General features: G+C 39.7%; 1 protein-coding gene and 1 long non-coding RNA gene across 5 annotated transcripts in view; one reads left to right on the top strand and one right to left on the bottom strand.

Annotated features, from left to right (window-relative positions):
* MAPK10 (mitogen-activated protein kinase 10) overlaps window positions 1-25,715 on the top strand; it is a 425,444-nt gene that overhangs the window by 363,045 nt on the left and 36,684 nt on the right. For all 4 annotated transcript variants that reach the window (XM_090037016.1, XM_090037015.1, XM_090037017.1 and 1 more), the window contains 2 exons: window positions 12,406-12,588; window positions 17,072-17,196. In XM_090037016.1, the coding sequence (XP_089893142.1) occupies window positions 12,406-12,588; window positions 17,072-17,196 (308 nt within the window). The remainder of the gene's footprint in view (window positions 1-12,405; window positions 12,589-17,071; window positions 17,197-25,715) is intronic.
* On the bottom strand, window positions 2,782-7,278 carry LOC149870867 (uncharacterized). Its single transcript, XR_016440857.1, has 3 exons — window positions 6,389-7,278; window positions 4,369-4,548; window positions 2,782-3,205 (listed from the first exon to the last, which is right to left on the bottom strand). It is a non-coding gene; the product is annotated as an uncharacterized LOC149870867 (long non-coding RNA).

The following is a 25,715-nucleotide window of genomic DNA, read 5'->3' as shown; positions in this document are numbered from 1 at the left end:
CCAGAGGGTAGTGGAGAGAGGGCTTTATGCATTTTTCACTCAGAGATAAATAGCTCTCTCTACTGTAATCTCCCTGGATGCAATTTTTTTGTGTGTGTTGCCAGCTCCCTAGGTAAATTTGCTACTTTCTTGTTGGCTTTATTAATGTAGCTATCTTTTATGTAGATTATTAATAATATCTAAAGAGTGCGGAAGAAATTAAATCAGATGATAATACAAATAATTAATAGCAATTTTCTTAATCTTAACTGACAATAATGTAGTAATTCCAGCCCTCAGTCTGTAGATTTGGTAGATATTGGACTGAAATACAGGCTAATCCTCTTAAAGCTTGGTCCAGGAGTAGTTGGGGAATAAATTGAAGTACTCAGATTAATAGAGCACTGTAGATTCTTCAGCTGTTAGACAAATAGATTTTAGCTTTGTGAGACTTTATTTTAAAAATTCAAGGAAAATTCAAGGAAAAGGGGGTTTCCTTTGCATACCTGCCTATTTGTTAAAAATAAGTCACTGAAAGACTCTATAATTCAACCATTAAATGTACTTTAATGTGGCAATAACCCCTTAGAAAACAGCCATTGAAAAACTGTTGATTTGTTCAGGATAGCTCCTTAATTGAGGTCATGTTCCTCATATATGTTTATAATATATTGATAAGTTTGCACAACATTTCCTATACAGCTTGATCTATTTTTCTTCAGTTCCCTTGTCCTTTTCAGAAGTACTCTACTGCCACACATTTGCTCTCTTTCAAATGATGGAAAAATAAATTTTTAAGGCTTTAAACTGAGGCCCCTCACAAGGTTCTTTCCAGCTAAGGAGATCTGATCCTGCAGTGCTCTGAGCAGTCCAGGAAAGAGGATTAACTGTAAGACCCAGTAGGAAACGCTCAGCATTCAGAACCTTGCCCAATCAGGCTCATCATGCTTATGTTGATAGAACTGTAATTAAAAAATTGTGTTGGATCATTGTAGGAAAATCTATTTTAAAGCCATAGAAAAAGATCTACAGGGGTGCATCTAGGATTTTCCCAAAGGGGTGTGTGCAAACAACAACCTATACTGCAGGGGTAGCTGCACCCCCTGTTCCTAGTCTCCTCTCCTAAGTGTGGACAGATCAGGCTGTGAGAGCCTCTGCTCAGTTGTACATCTGCTCTCTTATCATTCCCCTGCCTGCTACTGCTGCTTTCTCTACTGTTCAGGGGTTGGGAGTCTCCAGAGCTAGCTGGGCTGGACAGGACACAATGGGCTTAGCTGTGGAGGACACAATGGCATCTAGGGAGTAGTTACCCCACAGTCCTGCCCTGTTACAGTGAGAAGAGGAACCCAGCCCCCCAGGCCATGCTTGCTGCCATTGTCCCTGTCCCCAGATAAGCCCAGCCCCACTGGAGTGGGCAGGAACAGATCTGGTGCTTCCCTGTCCCCAGGACAGCAGGGAAGGCCAGGCAGAGGAGACAGGGAGAGAATCTCTCTTTGAGCAGGCAGGGGAAGGAAACAAGGATTTTCACCTGTTTTAGGGACTTTAAAAAGTCCCTAGAAGCTCTGTGGTGTGGTACAGTCCAAAAGGGGAGGTACACCTGTCCCTAAGCATATGCATTTGCTTAAAAAAAAAAAAAGTAGCTTAAACCTTGATTATGAGATCAGGTTCTCTGGTACATAGATCCATCAAGGTCAATAAAGTTGTTCCAACAGATTATATAAAGTTTTTCCGGCAAGGAATGCAGTCTATAACTGGCCTTTTAACTCCCGTGCCCCATCAGGGCCACAGCTGTGTGCTTAATTTGGAAGCACTGCTTCAGTTGCATCAACTGAGTGGGAGCCAGAGGGTGTGAAAGTTAAGCATGCTTTACAGCTTTGCAGAAGTGGAACTCATTTCATTAATCTAATAAAAAAAATATTATGGAGGAGTCAAAAAGAGAAATTTGAAATATGTTACAAGTACTTCTCAGGACTAGGAAAGAAGAGGAATTGGTTAAGAAATTCTGTGGACCAAGTTTTGCTGTCAGTAGAGAAAATTTGGAAGAAATATTCCACAAAATATTGTTTCAGTTTGCAGACAAAATTTGATTTGAAATGTGTTGAGTAACCACTGTGCTCTTCTTTAGTGGATAATTAAGCACTTGCCAGCAGGAAAAACAGTTATGAAAGGCAACTATAAGACTGAGAGATCAAATACTGCCAAAAGTGAATGTTAAATGGTATACTTGACTGCAATCTTAACAATTTGCACAAATTGGTTGCACTAGGTCAGAGACAGCTTGTTTTATCTGTAGCCATTTTACCCAGTCTGTGGGGCTCCTAAAGGGACAAGAAATTTGAGGGTGGGGCAAACAAGGACAGGGCCCACTGCAGAAAGTGGGGTGCAGAGCCTTGTTGTGGATGTATCTTGGCAGCAGGGGAGTGAGCAATATAACCACAATACTGCCACATACACTCCCTCACCACAGGTGGGTCAGCATGGAGGCCATGAAGCTCCTTGTGGTCCAGATCCATCCTCCAACTCAGGCCTGTGGAGCTGGGCAAGTTTGACATCCCTATGTTAAATTGTTTCTGTTTCCTGTTTTGGTTGGCTTATACAATTACGAAAGCAGCTTAAATGCAGATATTATTATCAAATATGGTTTGCAGACAAATTGCAAACAGAGAAAAGGAATTTATTTGAATATATGGACTTTTAAAGTTACTTGCTCTGTTTCTGATTTGTAACACAAATTTATTGGGATTGCAAAGGTGCAAGTAAGAACAAGAATGGGCCATTATTCTTTTTAAAAAGAAAAAAAAAAAAAAAAGAGTGTATATGAAATATAGTCCCATTGCAGGTTTTTTTTTGTTTTGTTTTTGTTTTTTTTTAAATATAAAGATGAAAAAATAGACTAGTAAAGAAAGTGCACTCTTTTCTTAGAGCTAATGACATTCAGATATCATACAGGTTATACAGGTGAGGTAGGTATTAGTATCCTGCAGTTTCCATGGCTAACTGAAGAACTCATAATTAAGGAGCAATTTTGAGGGGGCTTTTTCACAAGCCCAAAGTACAATAGATCATGGTGATCTAAAGGCAGTCAAAAAAGTAAAATTTTCATTCATATGGACAGAGTGAGATGTAGCAGCCACAGGGAGACCACTGTCTCTCTCATTCTGCTATCTGTGATTTAAAAAGGGCCTGTATGAAGGAGGCTTTGCATCCCTTAAAATTCTCTGGTTAGCTGTGAAAGGAAAAGACAAATAGATATTTATTAGTGCTCTTGAATAAATTTTGGCCAGGGTCAGAAGTATATATGCATGTTTGTGAATATTGTGGATTTGAAAGTATATAAAGGCTACAGATAAGCTTATATCATCATATGTTGCCTCATTGTATTAAAGGCTGGAATAGTCCCTGACTCGTTATCCATCTGGTCTATGACGACTCTTTAGGTATTTGAAAACTGTTACTAAATCCTGCTTCAGTTCTCTCCTCTCTAGAAGAGACTAAATAACCCTAATTCTTTAAGGCTTTCCTCACAAGTCTTACTTCAAAAGCCCCTCATTTTTGCCACTGTGCTCAACTCTTTGCGATCTGTGCAGTTCCTTTTTGAAGTGTAGGGCTCAAAACTGGACATGGACAAGTCCTCGCTAATGCCAAATAAAGCACAAGAATTGCTTTTCTTGCTTTGCAAGTGACCCTCCTGTTAATATAGTCCAGTATGTTGTTGGGTTGTTTTTGTTTTTTGTTTTTTTTGTTTTGCAGTAAGAGCACAAAATTAGCTCATATTCATCTTATGAGCTTGTGTAACCCCCACCCCCCCACAATATACCCTTTTCTGCAGCCTAAACAATTTTTCTTCAGTCTGAATTTGTGCATGCAGTTGTTCAGTCCCAAATGCAGGACTTGAGTAACTCATAGCAAACTTGTGGATAACATCAATTCCATCATCCAAATCATTAATAAGATACTAAACATACTAGACTGAGGACAGACCCCTGGAAAAATCTGGACTTAAATATTCCTTCCAACTAGACATTGAGCCATTGATGGCTACCCATTGAGCACAATGATCCAACTAGTTATGTACATTATATAGTGTGCATAATTGGTATGTATAGTGCATACAACTGGTTATGCACGACATTATAGTACTTTTATCAAGTCTTTATTCCCTTATCTTGTTTAACGAGAATGTTATGGGAGATAGTCGTATCAAAAAAAATCTTGCTAAAGTTAAGGTACATTACATCTACTGCTCTCTCCCCATGCACAAAGCCTGTCACTTTTTATTGTAAAAGTGAAATTGGGTTATTCGGGCATAACTTGCTCTTGGTGAATCCAAGTTGGCCATTTCTGATGAGCCAATTCCTTCTGTAGTCTGAAGCATCCCATCCCACTTACCTGAAAGCCTCTGGCTTCTCTAAGTAATCCGTTCTTCAGTTACTTTAGGCTGTTCATCTCCTTCACTATCTTGGCTGGTTTCTCTGACCTTCCTCTCACAGCTGATACATTTGTAAAAATCAAATTTTAAAAAAGATTTTGTCTTTTGCCAGCAAGATCTGAAACTGTGCCTTGGCTTTCCTACAAAAAGTGGGGAAAAGAGGAAAATTAGGATTTCTTTGAGTTTCAACTCAATGAAGAGATCATGGTCTACCCACATGGGCTTCTTGTTACACTTCTCATTCTACCATTGCATCAGAATCTTTTTCTCCTATACCTTAAAGGGCCTTCTTAAAAGTACATCTAGCATTCTTAGACTTCTCTTCCACCCAGCCTTGCTGTTAAGGGGATCCTACCCAGTAGTTCCCCGCTTTTTCTAAAGTCTAGTGTCTTTGTTCTGCCACTCCCCTTCCTTCCTTCCACTTAGAATCTTGAACTCTTATTGTGTTGTGGTCACTGTAACCCAAGTGTCCTTCCACCTTCAAATTCTTAGCCAATTCAGGTTCATAAAATTTCCCAAAAATATTCGAAATGGAAATAGAAATAACATAACTTAGTTTTCAATAACAGGAGAGTAGGGAATAATTAGAGACTTTGCCCTGGAAAAAATTTGAGTAACCTTCCCTCCCAATGGCTTATTAAAAATTAAAATTTAGCAAAAAAAAATATAATCTTCACTGAAGATTGCTGGCAGTATTTGGAGGAAATGGTTGAGATTTTGGTATGTTCGGATAAAATTTAAGTGTTCCTGAGCAATGCAATTTTCTTCATATTCTCTATATTTTGTTATAGACAGAGTTGTAGGAAGAATTTTACACTCTTCCAAGTTAAAAAAAAAAAAATTGTAATCAAGAATGGGGGGGGGGGGGGGGTGGAACGTGTTCCTTGCATTCTTCCTGCTATCACTTGTAATGTAAGTAAAGGTTACACCTTCATCCTTAAAAATTCCTGCTCTTTATTGGTTTATGCACAAAGTGTACAATTTTTAGCATTGCAACAAAAACAACATAGTGGGTTTTTTCATTAGGTGTTTTGTTTGTTTTATGGGAAAATGAATATCTTAATTTATGGTTATATATAGGTCTGATCATATACAGGTTTCTACTGAGAAAAAAAACCCCAACTTTAAAGGATATCATAGTTAAAAAATAGTTTAGAGTATAAAGTTTAGTAAGAATTCCCAAAACACTTGAAAATGAACACTCATGCAAGTTATTGTAACCTCCGAGTCCATATGGTCTTAAAGGAGGCAGGGCTATTTCACCTTAGCAATATTAAGCAACTTCCCTTAAAATCAGCACAATTCTATAAGTGAGTCTAGTTAGATCTGTTCCCAAGTTTGGAGTCAGTGATATATATAGATTTTCCAGAGATGAAAGACCAAAGGACCATTAAGGTGATTCGGGTTACTTTAGCTAGCAATTATGTTAGATTGTTATTTAGGTTTTAGTTCTTCACAGCATTTGCAGAGTTTGTGAAAGCTTTCTTTCAAGATCTTCTTCATTAATAAGCAATAATTTCACATTTAAATCCAGGTTAGTCATAATTTTGTACCTAGGAATTTTCTTAGGTTTTTAAAAAATAGGTTTTGTTTTATCTTGCCAGCCTAATCTTCTGAAATTCACAGATGACAACTGGTGTTAAATAATGTTCAAGTCTGTTAATAGAGACAGTATAAAGATGCCAAGAATTAAAACCAAAGAGACTTTAATATGGAAAAAAAAAGTGCTTCCTTGAGTATCTTAAAAATATAAAAGTGACTTGTTGATTCCAGGGGTTTCATTGCGCCTTTCTTGATTATTCAGGCCATGCCACGCCACAGCTCTGAATCTTTGCCAGAGAGCACACGGGCATTATACCAACTGTATAATGCATCATATGTGCATTACAGTGCATTTACCTAGATTGGACAGATATCCTAAAATATTAGTTACTCCCCTACTTTAGTGTTATGACTAATGTGAGAGGGTTCTCCACTTACCTTCATCTGCCCTCTGTACTCACTCACCACGACTTAACACTGATCTCCTTTTCTTTTCTTCACGTTTCTTTAGTGTCTGAGAAAGATAAGTGCCACCCAGATGTTAAAGTCTCACAGGGTTAATTTATTTTCAAACTAAATACGATACAATTGCAGCAGTCTCATCAATTCTTTCGTTTGCGAGAGCAACGCGTTATTGAGACGGACTCTCCCGGCTGGATACACCTTTGCACCTAAAAAGTGTACTACTTGCTTTATTGGCGATGGGTGCTATCCGCGTTTCTCTTTTTGTTACAAACAGTTTGTGCGGAGAGCGGCTCCCTGCCGTTTCTTCACTGCCGGTCTCTCAGCTCTCCGGTATTAATTGTCCTCCCAGAGTAGGAAGCTTGAGGGAAGCTACTCTCGTATCTCCGTCTCTCCCCTGAGGGGTACTAGCGCTCTCCCGCTCCCTCAGCTGCTGTCCGCCGCCTCCCAGTGCTCCCGCAGTTGTCCGAGCCCCCGGTTCTCCCCCTCGGCTTAAGGCATCTGTCTCCCAGCGTCCAGCAATGCTCCCGCACTCACCCGTGCAGCGGGGTTTGCAAAGAAGTATTTTCCTTTTTCTGACCGACCTGCCGCCCCTCTTGAAGTCCATCTCTTCTGGCGTCCTCCAAAATTACAGGTATGATCACTCCTCCACCTTCTAGAGTCCCCGTAGCTTTCTTTTGTCTTGTGGTGCCCGCAGGCAAAAATTACTGCCCCGCCACTGCCTTTTATCCCCTGGTTTTCGCGGACTAAGCACTCGAACCTTTCCCGGGTGTGTAATGTCTGCCACCTGACAGAGTTCATCGTCGGGTCAATCCTGCCTGACTCTAACAGGGCTCCTGCCTGAGTCCCTGTTGCAACTAATCAAAGATGCTCCTTCTTAGCTGATCCTGGAAAGGCCTCCCTCAGCTTAAGCCGTGATAGGGTGATTTCCTAAAACCATTCTCTTTCCTTAGATCCGCTGGGATGTAAATTATGCTCACAGGTTATTTATCCACATATAATCTACACCACCATTTGCCTCGTTTTTATTTTGATTCAGAGCTCATGCATTTGGAGCTGAAAATCAAAATCCTGTTTTAAATGTAAAGCTTATTTTCTGTTGAATTGATAACATTAGTTATGCCCACTGGCCATAAAAAGATTTTTGCCTCTGCAGTGCCAAGTAGGCACATGGAGTTTTTCAGACTTTGACTATTGAGACCCTGTGCACTGCATAATTCAACCATACATGACTTTCTCCCTGCCCCTAGTTAGGTATAAAAGTCAGTGATGTTGCATCTGATATGATGGAAATATGTATAGGATGAGAAATTTGTCCCTGGTGTAGAACCATTGATGCCTATGGAGTTACACCATGAAGTTCACCAGGGATGACTTTGTTTCAGTAATTCTGCAAAACAAATCACAGAAATGTGATGATGCTGTATGGCCATAATTGAACCAAGATGTTATTGCATGTTGTCACATATTTGACATTGGAGAAGTGTTTTCAAGATACTGAAAAATCAAACATTCACTTGAAAAATAACTGGAAACAGATGAAATCTAAGGAAAAAAAGAATTCATTTCAGAAAAATATCTTCAGTCATGAAGAAGAAAAAGAAACAAAGACCGTATCCTCAAATGTGACCATTTGTAAGGATCATTGCATGATGTATAATCCACCTTTTTAAGGATTTCCATAGGAAAACAAGAACTTTAAGTCACTTAGAAGTATAGTACTTGATGTCATGTATGCCTTGATGCCTCATTGTTGGATTGGTATCATGATCTTTATAGAAGAAATTCCTAATCATTATACTGTAATAGATATGTTAGATATTACAAGAAACTGATTTTTATTACATGCAGTATTAGGTACCTAGCACTTAAAACTCTTTACAGTTGCAGAGGTAAGGTTTTTTAACACAATAATTAAGCCCCAGTTTAAACCTCACCTGTTTTTCTAGCCATTTTCTAGAAAGGAAGATTGCAGCATGGACATGTTCAATGAATTACTCAAATTTACAGCAAGTCTGTGACAGAAACAGGAATGGAACTCAAGTGCTTTGCCCCCTAATCTCCTGTTTTCACCATGAGATAGCAGTGCCTCCTGGTATACCTTCTGCACTACCATGAGTCCAAAGTACTGCATATGGGCCTCAGGTGCAATGATTAGAATGGGACAAAATATAGTTTTTCTCTCTTGTGAGAGTTTCAGATTTTGAAATTTGCCATCTCTTAAGTTTTGAATAAAATATTAAAATCTTACACCTATAGATAGCCTTCTAGATGATAAGTATGAATATCTGTGCAGATAGAGATTTGGTTCTGATTTCTCAATGTAATATTTTCATTTAGAGAAAGCAATACTTTCTCTTTCCACAAAAATTACTATGAACAAAATGTTCATCATCTGAATATTCATAGGAAACAAAGACAGGAACTATTTTTTGTGTAGTGTTTGCCTAGGATTAGTCAAACATTTGTAAGGAAACAAAGGGCATATGTACACGAGATGCTGACTGTGCAGTAGCCAAAAAATACTGTGCAGTATCGTGTCACAGCACAGACAGTGCTTATACATTACTGCGCAGTAGTGTCACCTAAAAAGTATTTGCTGATGCTACTGCTCAGTAACTCCAGTTACTGCACATTTCTTTAGAACTTGCTAATACAAGTACTAAGTAAATGCACAGTAACAACTTTGCAGAAGCGTCTCATTTAGCTACACCCAGTGATAAATGAACCATTCAAATTAAACAACTGAAAAAAAAAGCAAGGCAGGTAAGAGGTCCTTTGAACTTGAAAAGACATGAAAAAATGTAAAGGGAATGCAGAGCATTGTGATGTTTCATCTTGAAATTTATACAAATTTTTGGATTATTGATGCTTTTGACATTGAAGTGGCTCATTTAGGAGACCTCTCCTGCCCCAAAGTTTCTCAGAAGCTTTCCAAATAGTATTCTTGGATTCTGTGGTGGATGTGGTTCCATAGTGACATAAATGGGAGCAGTGACTTTCCATAAAACTGGGAGCCATGCTGGAAGTCAAAATATACAGACACCATTAATGAGATCACAAGAAGTTTGCTATACTCCCTTATCCTGCTGTCTGTGGCAACTCCCTGGGGCTTTGTCCTGGGTCCTTTCCTCCTCTAACTTTATATTTCTTAGGGATGATCTTATCAACCCATATTGCTTTTGCCATCATCTCTATGTTGATGACTTTAAAAGTTCTCTTTCAGCTATGGAAATAACTCTTTCAGTCTCCCTCCTATCTCCTCTCAGATGTCTTCTTGTCAGCTTTGACTGAACGTGTGCCAAATAGAACTTCCCTTCCAATCATTCTCTGCTTCCCCTTCTGTGTTACTATCAATCCTTTCTGGCTTCCCCAAAACATATATTGACCCTGTCAGTTCATACATGATGCCATAATTAAACGCCTGTCTTATTCATCAATTTAATCATGTAGCTTCTCTTTAATAATACCTTTTCTGGCTTTTTACCTGCTATCAAATCAGTTTAAACACTTTGTAATCATCTTCAAAGCTCTATGTAAGTGCTTGCCCTACTTATTTTTCTTTGCTTTCATCCTCTCTGTCCATGCAAGGCTCCCATACTTAATTACGGGATCCAGGTGACTAGAATATGTATATAAATTGTAGACATGGGCAATGGTTTTCACAATGCTGATATTACTATTTTTTCATTTTGAATAAGAAAATTAAATTAAATCCATGAAAATTCTTCGGTTTTGACATTTTCCAAAACAAAAGTGGTTCACTTTTTTAGTTTGAAATGACTTTTGATTTTAAAATTTCCCAGGAGTTTTTTTTAACTGAAAAAGCTCTAAATCTAAACAGAAAGTTTTGATTTTATTGAAATCTTGATGTCTTGATTGACTGCAAATTTAGTTTTATTTTATCTTACAATTTATTGTACATTTCTGAAATTTTCAGTTTTGTTTGAGATTGGAATGCCTTAGAAAATTCTGAAATTGACCACAAACTGAACTTTTTTTCATGGTCTTTAATAATTTTTCTATGAGCCACTTTTCTCTGGCCTCTCAGTCTGTTCCAGATTGTGAGCTCATCAGAGCAAGGACCACTTTTCTTGAGGTCACTGCAGACATGCAGCAGCTCCCTGCTGACTCTCTTCCCCCCTCCCCAACCCAATAGACATTCAATGTTTGGTTGAAGGGAATGGGGAACTCGAGCCCCACTTCAAAGCCAATCCAGCAGACAGAGGCTGCCTGCCTATAGCCTCTCTCCCGTAGCGCTCTCCTCCCCTCTCAGATCTAGTTTTTGTCTGCAGGATTGGATGGGCAATAAGGGGGGTAAGAGGGGAGCTCTGGGCTGGGGTTTGCTCAACTTGAGCTGTAGGGGAGAGAGCTGTTGGGGGGCTGTGAGGTGGAGGGGCTCCAATCCTGTCCCCCACCCTGGCTGGCAAACCCCAGCTCTGAACTCACTCCCCTCCCTTTTTCCCCCTCCCATCCTGCAGACAGCACTGACAGTGGGGCTGGGCTGCATCAGCTCAGCCCTGGTTGCCACAGGAACTAACAGAAAATAATGAAGGTGCTCCGTTTTGGAGCACCTTCATCTGAACCCTCATTAGATAGGGGTTAACATGTTGCATGATAAGGCACTTTTTAAATGCTCTGTAGCTGTGCTCTTCTGTCAGGATACAGCTGTAGAACACTTTGAGGGGGGCCAGTTGCACAACAAATATCACTTCTGTCAGTGCCCTGAATGTTTGGAAAGCACTTACACAGACTGGGAATTGATGTCAATGAATAATTCACAACAGCGAAAATGAGGGTAACTTCATATTGCACCTCTTAACAAGTGACATATTAAACTATTTTTTTTCTGATATATTGTCATGGAGCACCCTTAGCTACAAGCATGTGACTGTCTCTTAGCAATGTGTCCATCACTGTGTGTGTTCATATATTGTTTTATTTTTTCAATTATTAATGTGATGAATGCAGTAACAGAGATGCTTACTAGTTTCTAACCGTCTTCTTGAATTAACATTTTTTTCTTTTTTTTTCCCCCTGACACAGTAAGACATGTTCTGAATATGACAGGAAGGGCCACAAATCATCCAGCATCTATGACATTGTTCCAAGAAAACTAAGAGTAGCCCAATGAAATCCCTAATGGTAAAGTGTTTCTTGGTTGAGAATGAAAGCATGTAGAAACTGGCTTTTATCCTCAATTGTTTCTTGTTACTTAAACATTGTAGCAAAGTACTATTTAAGCTTAACTTCATTATGTATGACATTAAAAAATGAAAGAGAAACATCTGTGTCTGTTTAGCACATCTTTTCCCTTAAGAAGGGAAGGCCAAATGCTGTTAGGCCAAATGCTGAAAAATCTTTTGCTAAATAGGTATAATGGTAGCTTCAGTAAAAGTAGACATGGATAAATTACTAGGGAGAGTAAAGATACAAATATGCAACAGTTTAGTTAACGATTCACTTCTAAGAACTTCTTGCAAATATGTCCACTCCTTCAAATAATATGTTTTTTCTCTCTCAGACTGACCTTAAAAATATTAGATCTCTCATAAGGAAAAGAAAAGCTTAGGGTATTGCCTGTCCCACACAGAATTCTTTTCTTACCATTGTGGTGCACTAAGCTTGCATTTGTATGGTGATGTTTTGATGGTTATATCCAGTTTGAATAAAGTAGCTGAACAAATATATTCTTCATTGTTTGGTCCATTTAGTTCTATTGATTTCATGGCTGTGAACTGGGGCAGTATTAGCCATTGAGCTGGGATTTAAAAACAAAAGAGAATTATCATCAATAACCACCATGGATTCTATATCTGCAGATGTCAGCTACATACAATGTTTTTGTATATAAGCAAAGTTGATCCTATAAAGGTCTTACTAAATTTCAAGGCATAATGCTGAACCAAGGCACCTTAAGGGTTCCCAGAAAACAACCAAACAAGCAAGTTAGTAGACTGCGGATTCTTGTTTCCTTAACTACCTCTACCCAGATATTGACCAGTGGAATAAGGTAATTGAACAGCTGGGAACACCGTGTCCGGAATTCATGAAGAAGCTACAGCCCACAGTACGGAACTATGTTGAGAATCGACCTAAGTATGCTGGTCTTACTTTCCCCAAACTTTTCCCAGATTCTCTGTTCCCAGCGGACTCGGAACACAACAAACTTAAAGGTATGTTCAAGGAGGGAGCATGGAGTATAAGGAAGAACACATTTTTTTCTAATTGAGCTGAATCAGTTTTTAATACCCTTTAAAACATTTGTTTTCTATATTTTATAATAACTTTTGGTTGGTGCTTAGCTACTGAGGGTAAAAAGTGTTCCATTATAGAGGAAATGCCATTGATTTGAAGAAAAGTGATAGCAAAAGGAAAACAAATATGCCCTTTGGATGTACAAAGTTAGCCTCTCCTCATGATTTACTGAAAACTGCTCTCTTTCATAGGAGGCAAGTTAAAAAAAAGTTTGAACAAAAGAAAAAAATAGGGCAAAATTTTAGCAATTAATAGCTACATGAAAATTACCTTTGGGGGATGAGTTAGCAAATCAGATTCAGGGTCTAGGATGAGCTAGACACTTGTGTGGGTTTTATATAGCAAGAGGTCATTTCTAGGTGCAATGGTGAACATGGTGCTGGGGCATTAAGGGCTCTAGGGAACATATTTTATCACTGATTAATATGTCAAGTATGTCAGATTCATGTCCACTTGTTTTGTACAGTGGATCCTTGGCTACTATTATAAGGGATTTGGGGAGGTTCTAGATCCTTATTATTATTTTTCTGATATAAAGGAGCCCAAGGAGTTTCCTTTGAAGATGTCAGAACTCTATTAATTGTGTTTTGTTTTTTTGTTTGTTTTAAATAAAGTAAATAGTGCATCCAAATACCTGACCACAAAAAATACTATATATTTTTCTAGGTATCAGGCAAAATTGTTCTTGATGTAGGTGCAGTTTAATAGATCTCATAAGTGGTCTTGTTACAATGAAAAATGTAGCAGCTGGGTTTTCATATGTGAAACAAGCCTATCGTAATTGCAGTGAGAGTAGGTATTTTAATTTTACAATATATATAGTGGCATGTGCTTATATGACTTTAATCATACAATCAAAGCCACGATTAATTTGATCAGGATGTTGACCTTCACTAAAAACAATGATTAATGTATGTTTTAATATAAACAAGATTTCCAATCACAGCTTTGGACCGTTTACAAACATTCAGCATGTATCAGTTTTATCTGCATGGGCTTCTCAGATTGCTTGTTGCAGTGATAAGCAGTGTCTTTCAATTGCCTGAAATTTGCATGTCATTACATTACCCACAATGCTCTTCCAGTTAACAACTGTTTCAAAAGCAAGACTGTTGTCTCAGCTTTTAGGAAGCAAAGTGAAAGGTCTGTACAAATGCTTTTGGATGCACTGAGTTGTTGTTTTTTTCTGACAATGAAATTGAATAATGGCCTTTAATGGGATTTGGGACTATAGCATAGGAAATGATGGTCTAACTGTGTATTAACTCATTATCTTCTGAATAAAGGAAACAGACACATTCAAAAATAGTGAATGTCAGTTTTTAAGATCAAAATCTACCATTTCTTGTTTTGTTCCTCTCTTTTTAAAAGGCTCTGTTTTTAGTCATCTCTGTGTGATGTGACATGTATTGGATGCTTAGTGAGAGGATCCTGATTTTATAGTTACTATTTTATTTCTTTTCATTTTTATTCTCTGTCACTACTGTTAAGGTGCTTCTGAACCTTTTGTTATAGTACAAGAATGGTAATATTGGTAGCAACTGATGAGGTTAACTTTCTTTTTTAAAAGATAGCAATGAATTTGACAGAGAAAAAAGAGTTTGAATAACAAAAAGATAATTGTGTGGTTTGATTGACAACAGATTAGCTTGGAAAACCAGATGGCTGTGTGCTGTGGTCCCAGATTAGAGGTTTCGGCTTGTACCTGAAATTTACCATGATGGATGTTTGCCCAATTGGGCATCAACATAAACTTCCATCTGGTGATTATTTAACCCTCTGTCAGAATAAATAGAAAGCTAGTTTGCTTTCTTGGCTAAATCTCTGTATTTCATTGTTACTGGCACTGACCATGTATTTGGAGTAGTAAATCGTTTAACAATTGCTACACCTCTGTCCTTTAGATGCTACACTATAAATATCAAATCAGTGTGTGGAGTGGGGGGAGGGAATTAGAGGAGGGGAATTAGGCAGTTTGGTAGCTTTTAAAAAAAATAATCACATTTAGTTAAATTCTCCTGCAAGCATTCTGTTGGCTTAAGCCTTATGGACTTTACAAATAAGAGTAAGTCTAATGAGCCATCTCAAGGAGCTTAGTGGGCTATCTGTAAATTAGTATAGCTCCACAGAAATTAAGCACAGTAATATGGATTAACATTAACACCATATGAGGATATGGCCCATTGTTTTCAACACTGTGGGTAGGTTGACATGTGTGCTTTACTGCACAGTAGACTAATTACTGCACAGTAAAGCATCACTATCTACATGTGCATGGCAATTGGGCCAGTGCAGACTATTTTACAGTGCTGTCAGATAGTCCCATTAGACATTGGTACTGTCTGTTGTCGGTGTAAATTACTGTGCTCAATTAGTTACTCTAGCTCAAATTGCACATGTAAACATGCCCTCTGTGTTGGAATAAGATGCACAGGACAGAAGCTTAGGGTATATCTGCACTGTAGGACACACTGAAGTGTAGAAATATTTGAACTAGTTTGGATGTGAGGAACTGTCTAGCTACAGCAGCACAGAACTCACATAACTCTGTCTCTCAAGTACATTAGCCTATGTAAAGCTCCACGCTACTGCAGTGGTTAGGATGATTTAGGTATCTGAACCAGCTAATTTAAGGCTTGCTGAAGCATCTTTTCACTGTGCTGCATATGTTCCTTTAGTCTACTGTAATCTAGTATCTAGTAGATACTGTGGTGATATAAGGCATAGCAATAAAAATGCCATTGTATCGTTTCACAGGGAGAATCCATTTCATTTGAAGCCAAAATGTTTCTTCATTTGAAAAGGATATGCTTGGGGGTATTTTTAGTATTAAATATTACCCTGCAAAGAGAATATATGATATCATAAGCCTGAGAACCTTAATTGTTTAGGTAAGCAAAACTCCAATACACCCCTCTAATGTTGGTTTTCTAAAATCAGAAACCTGGTGGGAGAGATCTTGCAAAACTCAAACCGTGGCCCACAGACTGGGACTTTGGTTTTTGGAACGGCTGCTGTGCTGTGTACAACTTGCAGCTTCTCACTTTAAAGGTCCTGTCTCATAGGACACTTAGCAGGTGTTTTTTCTGAGATCACAGTAAGCATTGCCATGCTCTCACATCCATGCTCTCACCTGTGGGGAGATGGAGCCCTCCATTCCTGCAGCCTAGAACCTCTCCATTATATGACCAGCATTAACAAGCCTGGGAGTTCCTGCCCCTGTCATGAAGGGTCTCTGCTGCTGGGGTGGGTGAGGGAGGCACATGGGAGAGGGTGCCGCTCCTGCCACTGGATCCTGCTGGTGCCAGGAGGACTGCAAATGCTATATTATCTCAATGGAGTAGTCCAACAATAGCTGAATATGTGCTACTTAATATGATCTGAAGATGCTTTTCCCATAAAAAGTCGTAACTTTTCTATGACATGAGAACACTTTGCACATGTTTTACTGCTTGAATATAGAAATTTGCATTTTAAGTGCAGTTAAGTTGCCCTAAGTATAACTTGTGAAATGGCCGTAAATTTGGTGGGTCTGCTTCCAGTAGGATTACAATAATGCAAATTAGATCTCTAGTAGCTCATACCTGGTATAGGAGTTTGCTCTCATTAGCACAGTGATTATAGTAAGACAAAATGAGATGTGGCTGGCATACCTGTACATTATTCTGATTCCTGGCAGCAGTGGTGGTCCTTTGTCCATTTATCAGTTTGAGGGACTGACCTACAGATTTTTTTTGCCTTTCTCTACCAATTTTACCCAGACCATATGACCTGCTCTTGGACCTAACCTGACCAAAAGCAGTTAAATGCACCATGAAGTGTTCTGTGATTAGATACAACCCAGCAAAAATATTGCATATGACAAAATTCTTTATTATATTTTGTATTTCAGTTGGAAGTACCTTGCTAGTCAAACCTCCAGAAATACCTTGCTGGTCAAACCTCCAGAAGTTCCGTATAGCTATCATATGGATACTGTATAGATGCAGTATGTAGAAAATATGGATGTTTTTGGATCTTTATCCAAACTATTTTAAATTTTCACTTTTATGCAACAAAGCTGGAAATCTCATGAGACTAGGCTTTTGGACTATTCCCTGTCCCCCCTCCCCCCGCCCCGGTCTTGGTGTGCTAGAAATATCCCCAAATCACCTTGTGCTGGCTCTCTGTACAGATAAATTCAATCCTTTGTGAATATTTTGGGATTTCTGTTGTATTGAGGTATAGTGAATGTATACACAAATGAAGACTAACGGTAAGGAATAAAATATTGGCCATTTTCAAGACGTTTGAAGGGGTTGGTTGATCCTTTTTCATAAAAAAAAAAAAAAAAAAAAGGCTTTTCCCTGCATGGAGCAATTCTTGTACTGACATTGTATTCTTCTGGTTTCATTGCTCTAGCCAGCCAAGCCAGGGACCTTTTGTCAAAGATGCTAGTGATTGACCCAGCCAAGCGGATATCAGTGGATGAAGCCTTACAGCATCCATACATTAATGTCTGGTATGACCCAGCAGAAGTAGAAGCAGTAAGTGAAAAATGGATATTTCTTAATTTTCATCTTAACACTGAAAAATGCAGAATCATGAATCAAAATCAGAAGATTTTCATTATTTTATTGCAATTGAATAATACTTGTTCCTTGAAAGAAGGAAGCAAGTCTACTTAGGCTTACGTTCTACTGTATCACAAATCCAGGTATCACTAGGATGGAGGGGAGAACTAAACAGCAGTGTTGTTCCCTCCCCTCTTCCCAAGATAATCACTCAGGAAAACATTTAACTATGCCCTTAAGCCCCATTAAAATCAAAGGGACTTAAATGACCCATTGTGGATGCTGAAATGTTTTCCTGAATTTGGGATCAGAACTCAATGTTGCTTAGTCTGTGTATGGATTGAGGTGAAATTTTTACTGTCACACTATCTAATGTTAAGGATTTCTCCCATTTGCCTTTTTGAGGCAAAATGCCTGATGACTTCAGCAGGAGCTAACTTTTTCTTCTTTGTGTATGAACTGTTCTCTGTTCATGCCTGAAAATGAAAGGAAGCAGAGATATTCAAGAAGTCAGCTCCTGCTTTCACTCCACCTTGCTCTCTGTGGATGAGAAAATGATCAGAATACAACCTGAAAACAACACTGATCTTGTTTCTTTCCTTCAGGGAATACTTCTTTCCTCTCTCCCTCCCCCCTCTCTCCCTCCTTCCCTCCCTTCCTCCCAGTTTTCCAGAACATGTTCTTTTTTTACAGTTTTGGAGAGACGAAAGACAAACTAGGCCTAAAGAGTGAGGAATTTTTTTATTCCCCTGCTGGTGTCCCTGATTTCACTGCCATTTAAAAGAGTCCTATACCCAGCTGTCCTGCTTCAGTATTGAAAAAATACATTTTCCCAAAGTAACTTGTCTGGACATTTTGATTACATGCAAAGTCAAGATATGAGTTTAATTACCATTTTGGAAACATTATTTCCAGTGGAAATAATATTGCAAATTTACAGACACATGGTGCCTCTGAATATTTTTCTTAAGTATCTCCTGACACTGATAATTAGCTACTGTCACTAGTTAGCTTCGTGCAAAAAAAATGTTTCAGCATGCAGAAGATCAGATCCTACAATATGCTGAGCTCCTTAACTCCCAGTTTTGTGTCTAAATAAGTCAAGGCAACAATGCACCACGTAAAATCAAATGTAGAGGCAATATTGCAAAGGCATTTCAACCAAAGCAAATATTTAATATTCTTCCATACTCGTTTAAAAATATATCAATTTCAGATATTCGTTGCAGGAATTACGGTCATCTTTGTTAAATTCCCCACCAGTTTCTGAAAATAATTAAGAATGACTTCCTTGCTTTATAGAAGTCTTATGAGGTTTGCTTGTACTCTGAGGCACTCAGTCCTCATATTTCTATCTCCTTGTCCATTGGATCCATTCGTTCAGCCTTAGCCTTCCTATCTGTGTATCCCGATACAATTCTAGGTCACTTGTGCCAGTCCATGTAATTGTCGAAGAGACTGAAGTCTTTTTCAAGACTACTGTGGTCACTATATCTCTTTCAGTTTCCTAACTTCTTTCATTTTAAGTCTGTTTATTGAACTAACCCTTTTCCATCTTACTCTTTTTTTTCATTTTATGTGCTCCCCTTTCACCTGTTACAATTTTAGCCTATTTTCTGAAAACTTTCCCTTTGACACTAATAGAAATGACAACGATAGCAAGATCATTGATGTAGACAAAGTGCCAATGACTACCACGCTGTCTTCTCCCAGTGCCATCATGAATTAATCTTTATGACATAGTAGGAGTCGGCAGAGCATTGTTTATGCTGTTTGTCCATAGTGTTACCATCATAGGTGGGATTTTTTTTCTGTTAGGAAAAAGATTTATGAAGGAAAAAATGCAATTGACAGTTTTTGCTTTTATTGCAATTGTTCATTTTCATTCCTTTGAGTCACTGCATCCAATTTGTAAATATTATCCCTTTTATTTTATCTTGCAACATAAAGTACTTTTAGAAATTACTGATGAACAATGCTTTATAGAATATTGGATGTTAATTCAAAGGAAACTTTTATATACTCTTTGGTTGTGCTTTTTCAATCAGAAATGCTACTAAGGCCTTTTTAATTCTTTTGGAAGCTCATTTAGAAAAAGATTTAGAGATGTATTTTAGACAAAGGTGCTAGACTCTGACTCCATGCGATGCCCAACAACTAGGGAGACAACAATCCGATTGCTCGGGATCCAGTTGCTCAAGAAGCAAACACCAGCATACATTGCTAGCCAACAGCTTTATTCAGAATGGAGACAGCTTTGGGCCAGCTCCAACAATAATGTTTGAAGAGCTGCCATGAACATTAGTTTTTTTCTATAAGTGCCTTGACTCCACTACTTTGGTCACTGGGCAGACTTCGACCAAAACTTGGAAGCTTCTGGAGGCCTCTTTACCAATCCCCATTCACCTTTTTGCATATGTTTATTTGGGATTCTGTTACTAGTTACGTGTTGTCTTTCACATTCCAGTCTGTTTTTTCAGTCCCATATTATACTATCTTCCACATTTGTAAGACTTCACCTCATTCACAGCACACAAACCTACACATAAAAACTCACTTGAAAATGGTTGACACAGTTAAGGTGGTTACTTAGCATTAGGAAATGGCTGGCTTAGCATAAGCATTCATAAGCAAAATCTGCTCTAACACCTAAAGATATGTAATGAGATATATATCTTACAACACTACAATATTGTTAAAAAAATGCTTGCCTAAGCATCTTGCAATGTTACTTTTAATATATCATTCTGCCTTGTGATTAACAGCTCTTCTAGGCCACAGGTTACAGCCTTTATTCAGCTGCAAATCCAGTGCTCCCCAAGATCCATATAGTCACCCTAACAAAGAGTCCAGAAAGCTTGGATATTTCTGTATCAGGAAATCAGGCTGTAAACTTTTTAAAGCAGTGCTCCGTTGGGAGACTTTGTTTTCTAGGTTTGTTTGGCCCAGGAATTTCACAAGAGTAGATTTGTTCTTGCATTATGACTTCTGCTTCTTATCATGAATGCAACTTGCAAATGCAAAAATCTTGGAACACAATTAATGTTCACTAACCCAGAAATGTTTCTGTCTTCCTGGATATTTATTCTACGGGGGCAGGGATGTTTATTCTATGTGGGGGCAGGTGAATCGCTGTATGCATTTATTCTATGCACTTATACCAGGGATAGCTGTAACCTGGAACGCTGAATCTGAGCCTGCCCTCTACTTTGGAGAAAATTTAGACCACAATTTGGGTCCAAACATTACAGCTTGGAATTTTTTTAATGGGCTAAAGCAAAAGTGGCACATAATCCTGTGGGGGACATGGTGGCTGCATGATGCAGGTGCCAGATAAAAGCAGTGAAAGCCATTTTGGAAGGATTGGGATTCTGGGTCAGGAGAGGGTAGTGAAGTTCAGTTGCATGAAGTAGCTGCTCTCCATGGTCTACTGTGTTCAGAACCTGGTGGGTTGCAGATTGAAGATCCATGTGCAGGTTGCTTTTCGGCCAACATTAATATTCCTCACAATACTTAAGGTGTCTAACTACAGGCCCAGGGGTATGAGTTTGAAACTTATTCTGGACTTGTACTGAAGGTTGCTCCAGTCAACCCACCTGTAAATGGGTCCCCTGTGTGCTCTGGGGAGTCAAAGGCAGCCACATCATCCCCTTGCAATATTGGCAACATCAGTCTTTTGTTTGCTTTTAACTGCAGAAACTGGCATGCCTTAACTATGCTAACCTGATGGATTTTCTAGGTTCACACAGGCCTGTGACTTTTTTTTGGACACTTCTAAGCACCTTGGAAAGAAATGATTGTCTGCAGTTAGAAAAGTGGCAACCTGTGACTCAAGGGGTCAGGACAGAAACAAAAGCCATCTTAGGGTATTTTCCAGATAAGTAATTAATGTTTGTGAGGAGTTTGGTTACTTTGGCAATGAAGAGCTGTTGAAAAGAGTGACTTATGATCTGTAGGCTTGTGTTCTGCTCTGCTTTTCCACTAGTTGCTGGATTCTACAGGGATTGAAGCCTGCACCCACACCATATGCTTCATGGTACCTCTCATGTAGCATCAAGTCTGTAATGTTCTGAATAACATGGAGTTATGAAGTAGCCTTATCTTATTATATGATCCATCCTGTGCAGTGCCAGTGAAGTGTTCATAGTTCAGGAGTACTTAGACATGCACAAACATGTATATGCTGCTTCTCAGTATCTCCTTTATAATCTGCTACTCCAATAACTATGCTTTATATGGCATGGAAGAAAATTTTATTTGAGCTAGAGACTGAGTTAGAAGAATGGGATTCTAAAGATTCTGTCCTTAAAATTCCTTAAATTAATTTTCAAAACAGTCAACTCAATCAATACCTGTCTGGTTTAGCAAAAAACACACTGTTCTCTTTATCTAGAAAATTAAAATGCAAAACATTTGTGCTCTGCTGGAATTTGGGGACTGTCCCTAAACATAGGCTATGGAGTATGACACATAGATCTGATTGAGGAAAAATGGTAGTGCAGCCATTTTCACAGTATTTGTTGGGTTTCCTTAAGCCCCAGCTCCTGTAGTCACATGGTTTCACAAAAATCTCCTCTTCCATTAAAAATTAAGGTCCTAGTCCTGACAGTTGTTTGAATAGAAACTCCAAGGGGCCAAGAGACAGAACACAAGTTAAAAACTATATCATTTTCACAATAGCTTGTGGTTAGTCTCATTACTTTTTGGCAATATTAGTCTTAGTTCTTAGAAAAATGGGTTGACGTTTCCTTATTATGTTATTTTTACTCACTTAAGCTCTTTTAAAAATGTTACTTTGACCTCCTCTATGAGTTACAGGTTTTGCACAATTAACTGGACACCAGCTAAATGTGCAAATTGACTATCATATAATAAAATGCACCAACCAACTATAAAGTTAGACCTTAAAAATGTGTACAAATTTACATATGTAGCAGGCCCCTGCTGTGATGCTCTGACCCCATGGGTTTCCCCACACCTCTGGCATGGGGGAACTGCTGTAGCAGCAATCCTCCAGCTTTGGGGGTTTTCCCACATTCCTGGCATGGGGGCATTGCCCCTACAGTGATCCTCCAGCTCTGGGAGTACATGGGGCATTCCTGCAACTGGGAGCCCCTTGCATCTTGCTGGGCGTAGAGCCTGATCCTCAGTTCCCCCTCCACCAGCAATAAGGTGCAACAGGATCTAATGCAAGTGTGGCATGGCAAGTAGTATGATTGTGTGAATTGCATGTTAGATTGCATTGCACCTTTACTGGCCCATGTAGAGGGGGTCTTCTAGTCAATATTTAGTATTTATTTCAATATTATCATTGTCCTTACATTTAGGAGTTTAACATGTAATTAATACAATGGATTTAATATATTGTCAAGTGATTTGATTATAAAATGATTTCTTGTCATTTATTGATCTAGGCACCTCAATTAATAATGAAAGAACATGAACATATGGATTTATTATTATTATTAGAACACCATGCATCTATTATCTTGTAGTTCATTAAGTTTGTATAAAAGTAACCTATTGTATTTTCAATGAACTCTCATTTATTGCTCTGCCCTTTTATAACCCTCAGTAAAAGTGTCAATATTCTATGTTGTAAAGTTGTTGCAGGCTTGATGGTCCAGGGAATATGGGAGAAGCAAGATTTATTTGGTAATATCTTTTATTGGACCAACTTTACAGTTGGGAGAGATGTTAGACAAGTTTTGGAAGGTGAAATAATCTCTCCTAACTAAAAAAGTGTCTTTTACAGACTGTGTGCTGATTCTCTGCTACTAATTCCCTAGTCTTCCTTGATCTGTGCAGACAGCTCCTTTCTTGCTCCCATTGCAGCCCTCTGCTTACCATCACTACTGAATTAGCCACACATTTTGGCAACACATTTTGGCAGAGGCTGCATCAGAGGGGGCAAGAGAACAGCTGCCTGCACAGAGCAGGAATGGTTGGGGGGCATCAGGGGACCGTGGCCTGCAGTAGTGGCCAAGTCTCAAGCTGTGGTTTGCTGTTAGTTAAAGGTTGCCACCCGCTGGTATACTTCATGAATTACATTACCATACTGTTTTGATGGTACTGCCAGTCCTTGCAACATTTTATTAAAATCCAGTCAGTGCTGAGACTGGATATGCCAGATCAGCTGAACCAGGCCATATTGCATTGCTCCTAGGGATCCAATTTTACTGATTAGATACTTTAGGAACTAGATCCTGTTCCCTTTGTAAAGACAGATAAAACTCCTGCATTCCAGTGGGGTCTAGGAGTTGTATATGAAGTGATTTCTTAAAGGAAAATAAATTACTTTCCTGAACAAAGGAAATTCCCTACTTACACTGAAGGGAAGTGACTAGCTTGTCTACTTTACCTGATATTAGTTGTTAAAGAAAAGGTGACCTCAAATCCCAAACTAATATAATGAGAATAGGAAGAAATTCTCTAAATAATTAAAGGCTTTCAGTCACCTAAGAAACCTCTGGCCTTGTTTCCTATTATGCATTCAGTGTCAACTTTTGTTTCTTCTCTGTGTTTGGGAGCCATTGTATTCATGGTGTTTAGAAGGAGTGGAGGAATGAAAAAAACATAAAAAACACAAACTGTTTTTTAAAGTAAGGGCCAGGTTCTTAGCTGCTTTGAGGTGAGCTAATTTTATTGATACTTATGAATCTGAAGGTGCAGGCACATGACAAAATTACTACAAGGTAATTTACTCAATATGAAGGAGTGGACAAATGACCAGTTCCTCAGAGTTGACTACACTAAGTGAAGGAAGAGCCAGATGGCTTTCAGTAATCAATTACCCTGGGGATGAAATCAACCAGTAGAACAGACATGCCACCAGTACACACGTGCAGGTTACAATAGTGTATATTTATTCCTCACTGTGACAGGGTATTTCGGTCACCCTGTCATGGGGACGATAGGGAAAAAACAAAGAAAACAAACTCACTCAGAAATGAGAAAAACTGGTGAGCCCAGCTGGGAGTAAACACTGCGCCCTGAGCAATTAAAGGAACCAGCTGGGGCTGCTGTGACAAACTCAGGTGCCGAGGCTTGAGCCCAGGAGAAGGAGAATGGTGCGGTCAAAAGGAGAAAAAAAACCACACTGAGGAAGAAGGGAAGAAACAGTTGAGTCAGGCTGGCAGTGAATGGAAAGCTGCCCAGCTGAGGAGGAGGGACATTTAAGGGATGCCAAGAGGGTGTTCAGGGGGTGATGAGAGAAGAGAACAAAGGTAGAAGTGAATATAGAAACAAGGCACCAACCCTGGAGCTTAAAGGAAAACCCCAGCCCCTCAACCTACCTGGAGGGATCTAGCAAGGAGTCCACTTGGCAAGGGCGAGGCAGCACGGGAATGGGGGAAACTGTTCGGCTGGTGAGTCCTGTCCTGGGGGGTGAAGGTCACCACTCCAGGAACCTTGAAGAAGTTAAGACATGGATGAGATTACTCCCCAAGGGGGATTGAGTCTGTCCAGACCCTGATGGTAAGGGTGGGACTAGAAGCAAGAGTAGCTGACTTGGGACCCATGCAAGGAAGAATGGGGTAAGCAGCTGAAGGAAGAGGAAGATTCTTGTCAGGGGTCCTTAAGACTGAGACGGGAGTATCAACAGCAGAGGCAAGTACCATTGCACTCAGAACATCTAGAGTGGTTAGGGCAGGGGATGGGGATGATGGAGTCATGCAAAGACTGGCCCATGCCACGAGTACCTAACTAACCTTGTTTCCCAAGAAGGTTTCAACATCCATCTTCCGTAACATCAAAAGGTGTGGCAGGTGATTTTTCAGAAAGATGAAACTGTACCATCTACAGGTTTCCCTCAATTTATGTGGTCGATAGGTTCCCAGGGAACAGCACATAAATTGAATTCACATAAAGTGAACCCAGTTTATAATGAAACACATAGGGATGCATTCCCAGGGCAGTGAGGAAGGGAGGGAGTGAGGCTGGGGCTAGGGAGGGGGTGGGGAGAGGGGTGCAGTGCAGCCCAGTGGCTGCAAGCAGGTGGTGTCTGCGATTCCTGGGGCTGCAGCAAGGGTAGCACCAAGCTCTTCATGGCACTCAGGGTGGGCAGCAGCCCCACTTCAGAGCCAGGTCCCACTCACCCACCTCTGAAAAGCCTGGGGCTGCCTCCAGCCTAAGTCTGCAGCAGCCCTGGCCCGAGCCTGCTCTCGTCTGGCTGCAGGCAGCTACCCGCCCCTGCTGCAGCTGCTCTGGGAGTGGCGAGTGCAAGCGGCTTGCAGCTGCTGGGCTCCTCCATGTCCCAAACTCCCTGGGGCTCTGCTTTCCCCAGGGCACCATGCCCTGAACCCCCCGGCACAGTGCAGCCCAGCAGCTGCAAGCAGGCAGCATCCACTGCAGCAGAGGCCGGGCAGCCACCTGCAACTGGACAAGGGCAGGCTAGGGCCGGCGGCTGCTGCAGACCTGGGCCAGCGGCAGCACCAGGCTCTTCCCTGGACTTGGGGTGGACCACGGCAATGGGAGGGGGGTTGTTACTACTC

Source organism: Crocodylus siamensis, chromosome 2 (genome assembly GCF_052110815.1).
Source record: "Crocodylus siamensis isolate JL-2025a chromosome 2, ASM5211081v1, whole genome shotgun sequence".
NCBI classification, from domain to species: domain Eukaryota; kingdom Metazoa; phylum Chordata; order Crocodylia; family Crocodylidae; genus Crocodylus; species Crocodylus siamensis.
This window is presented reverse-complemented; position numbering and strand designations above follow the sequence as displayed.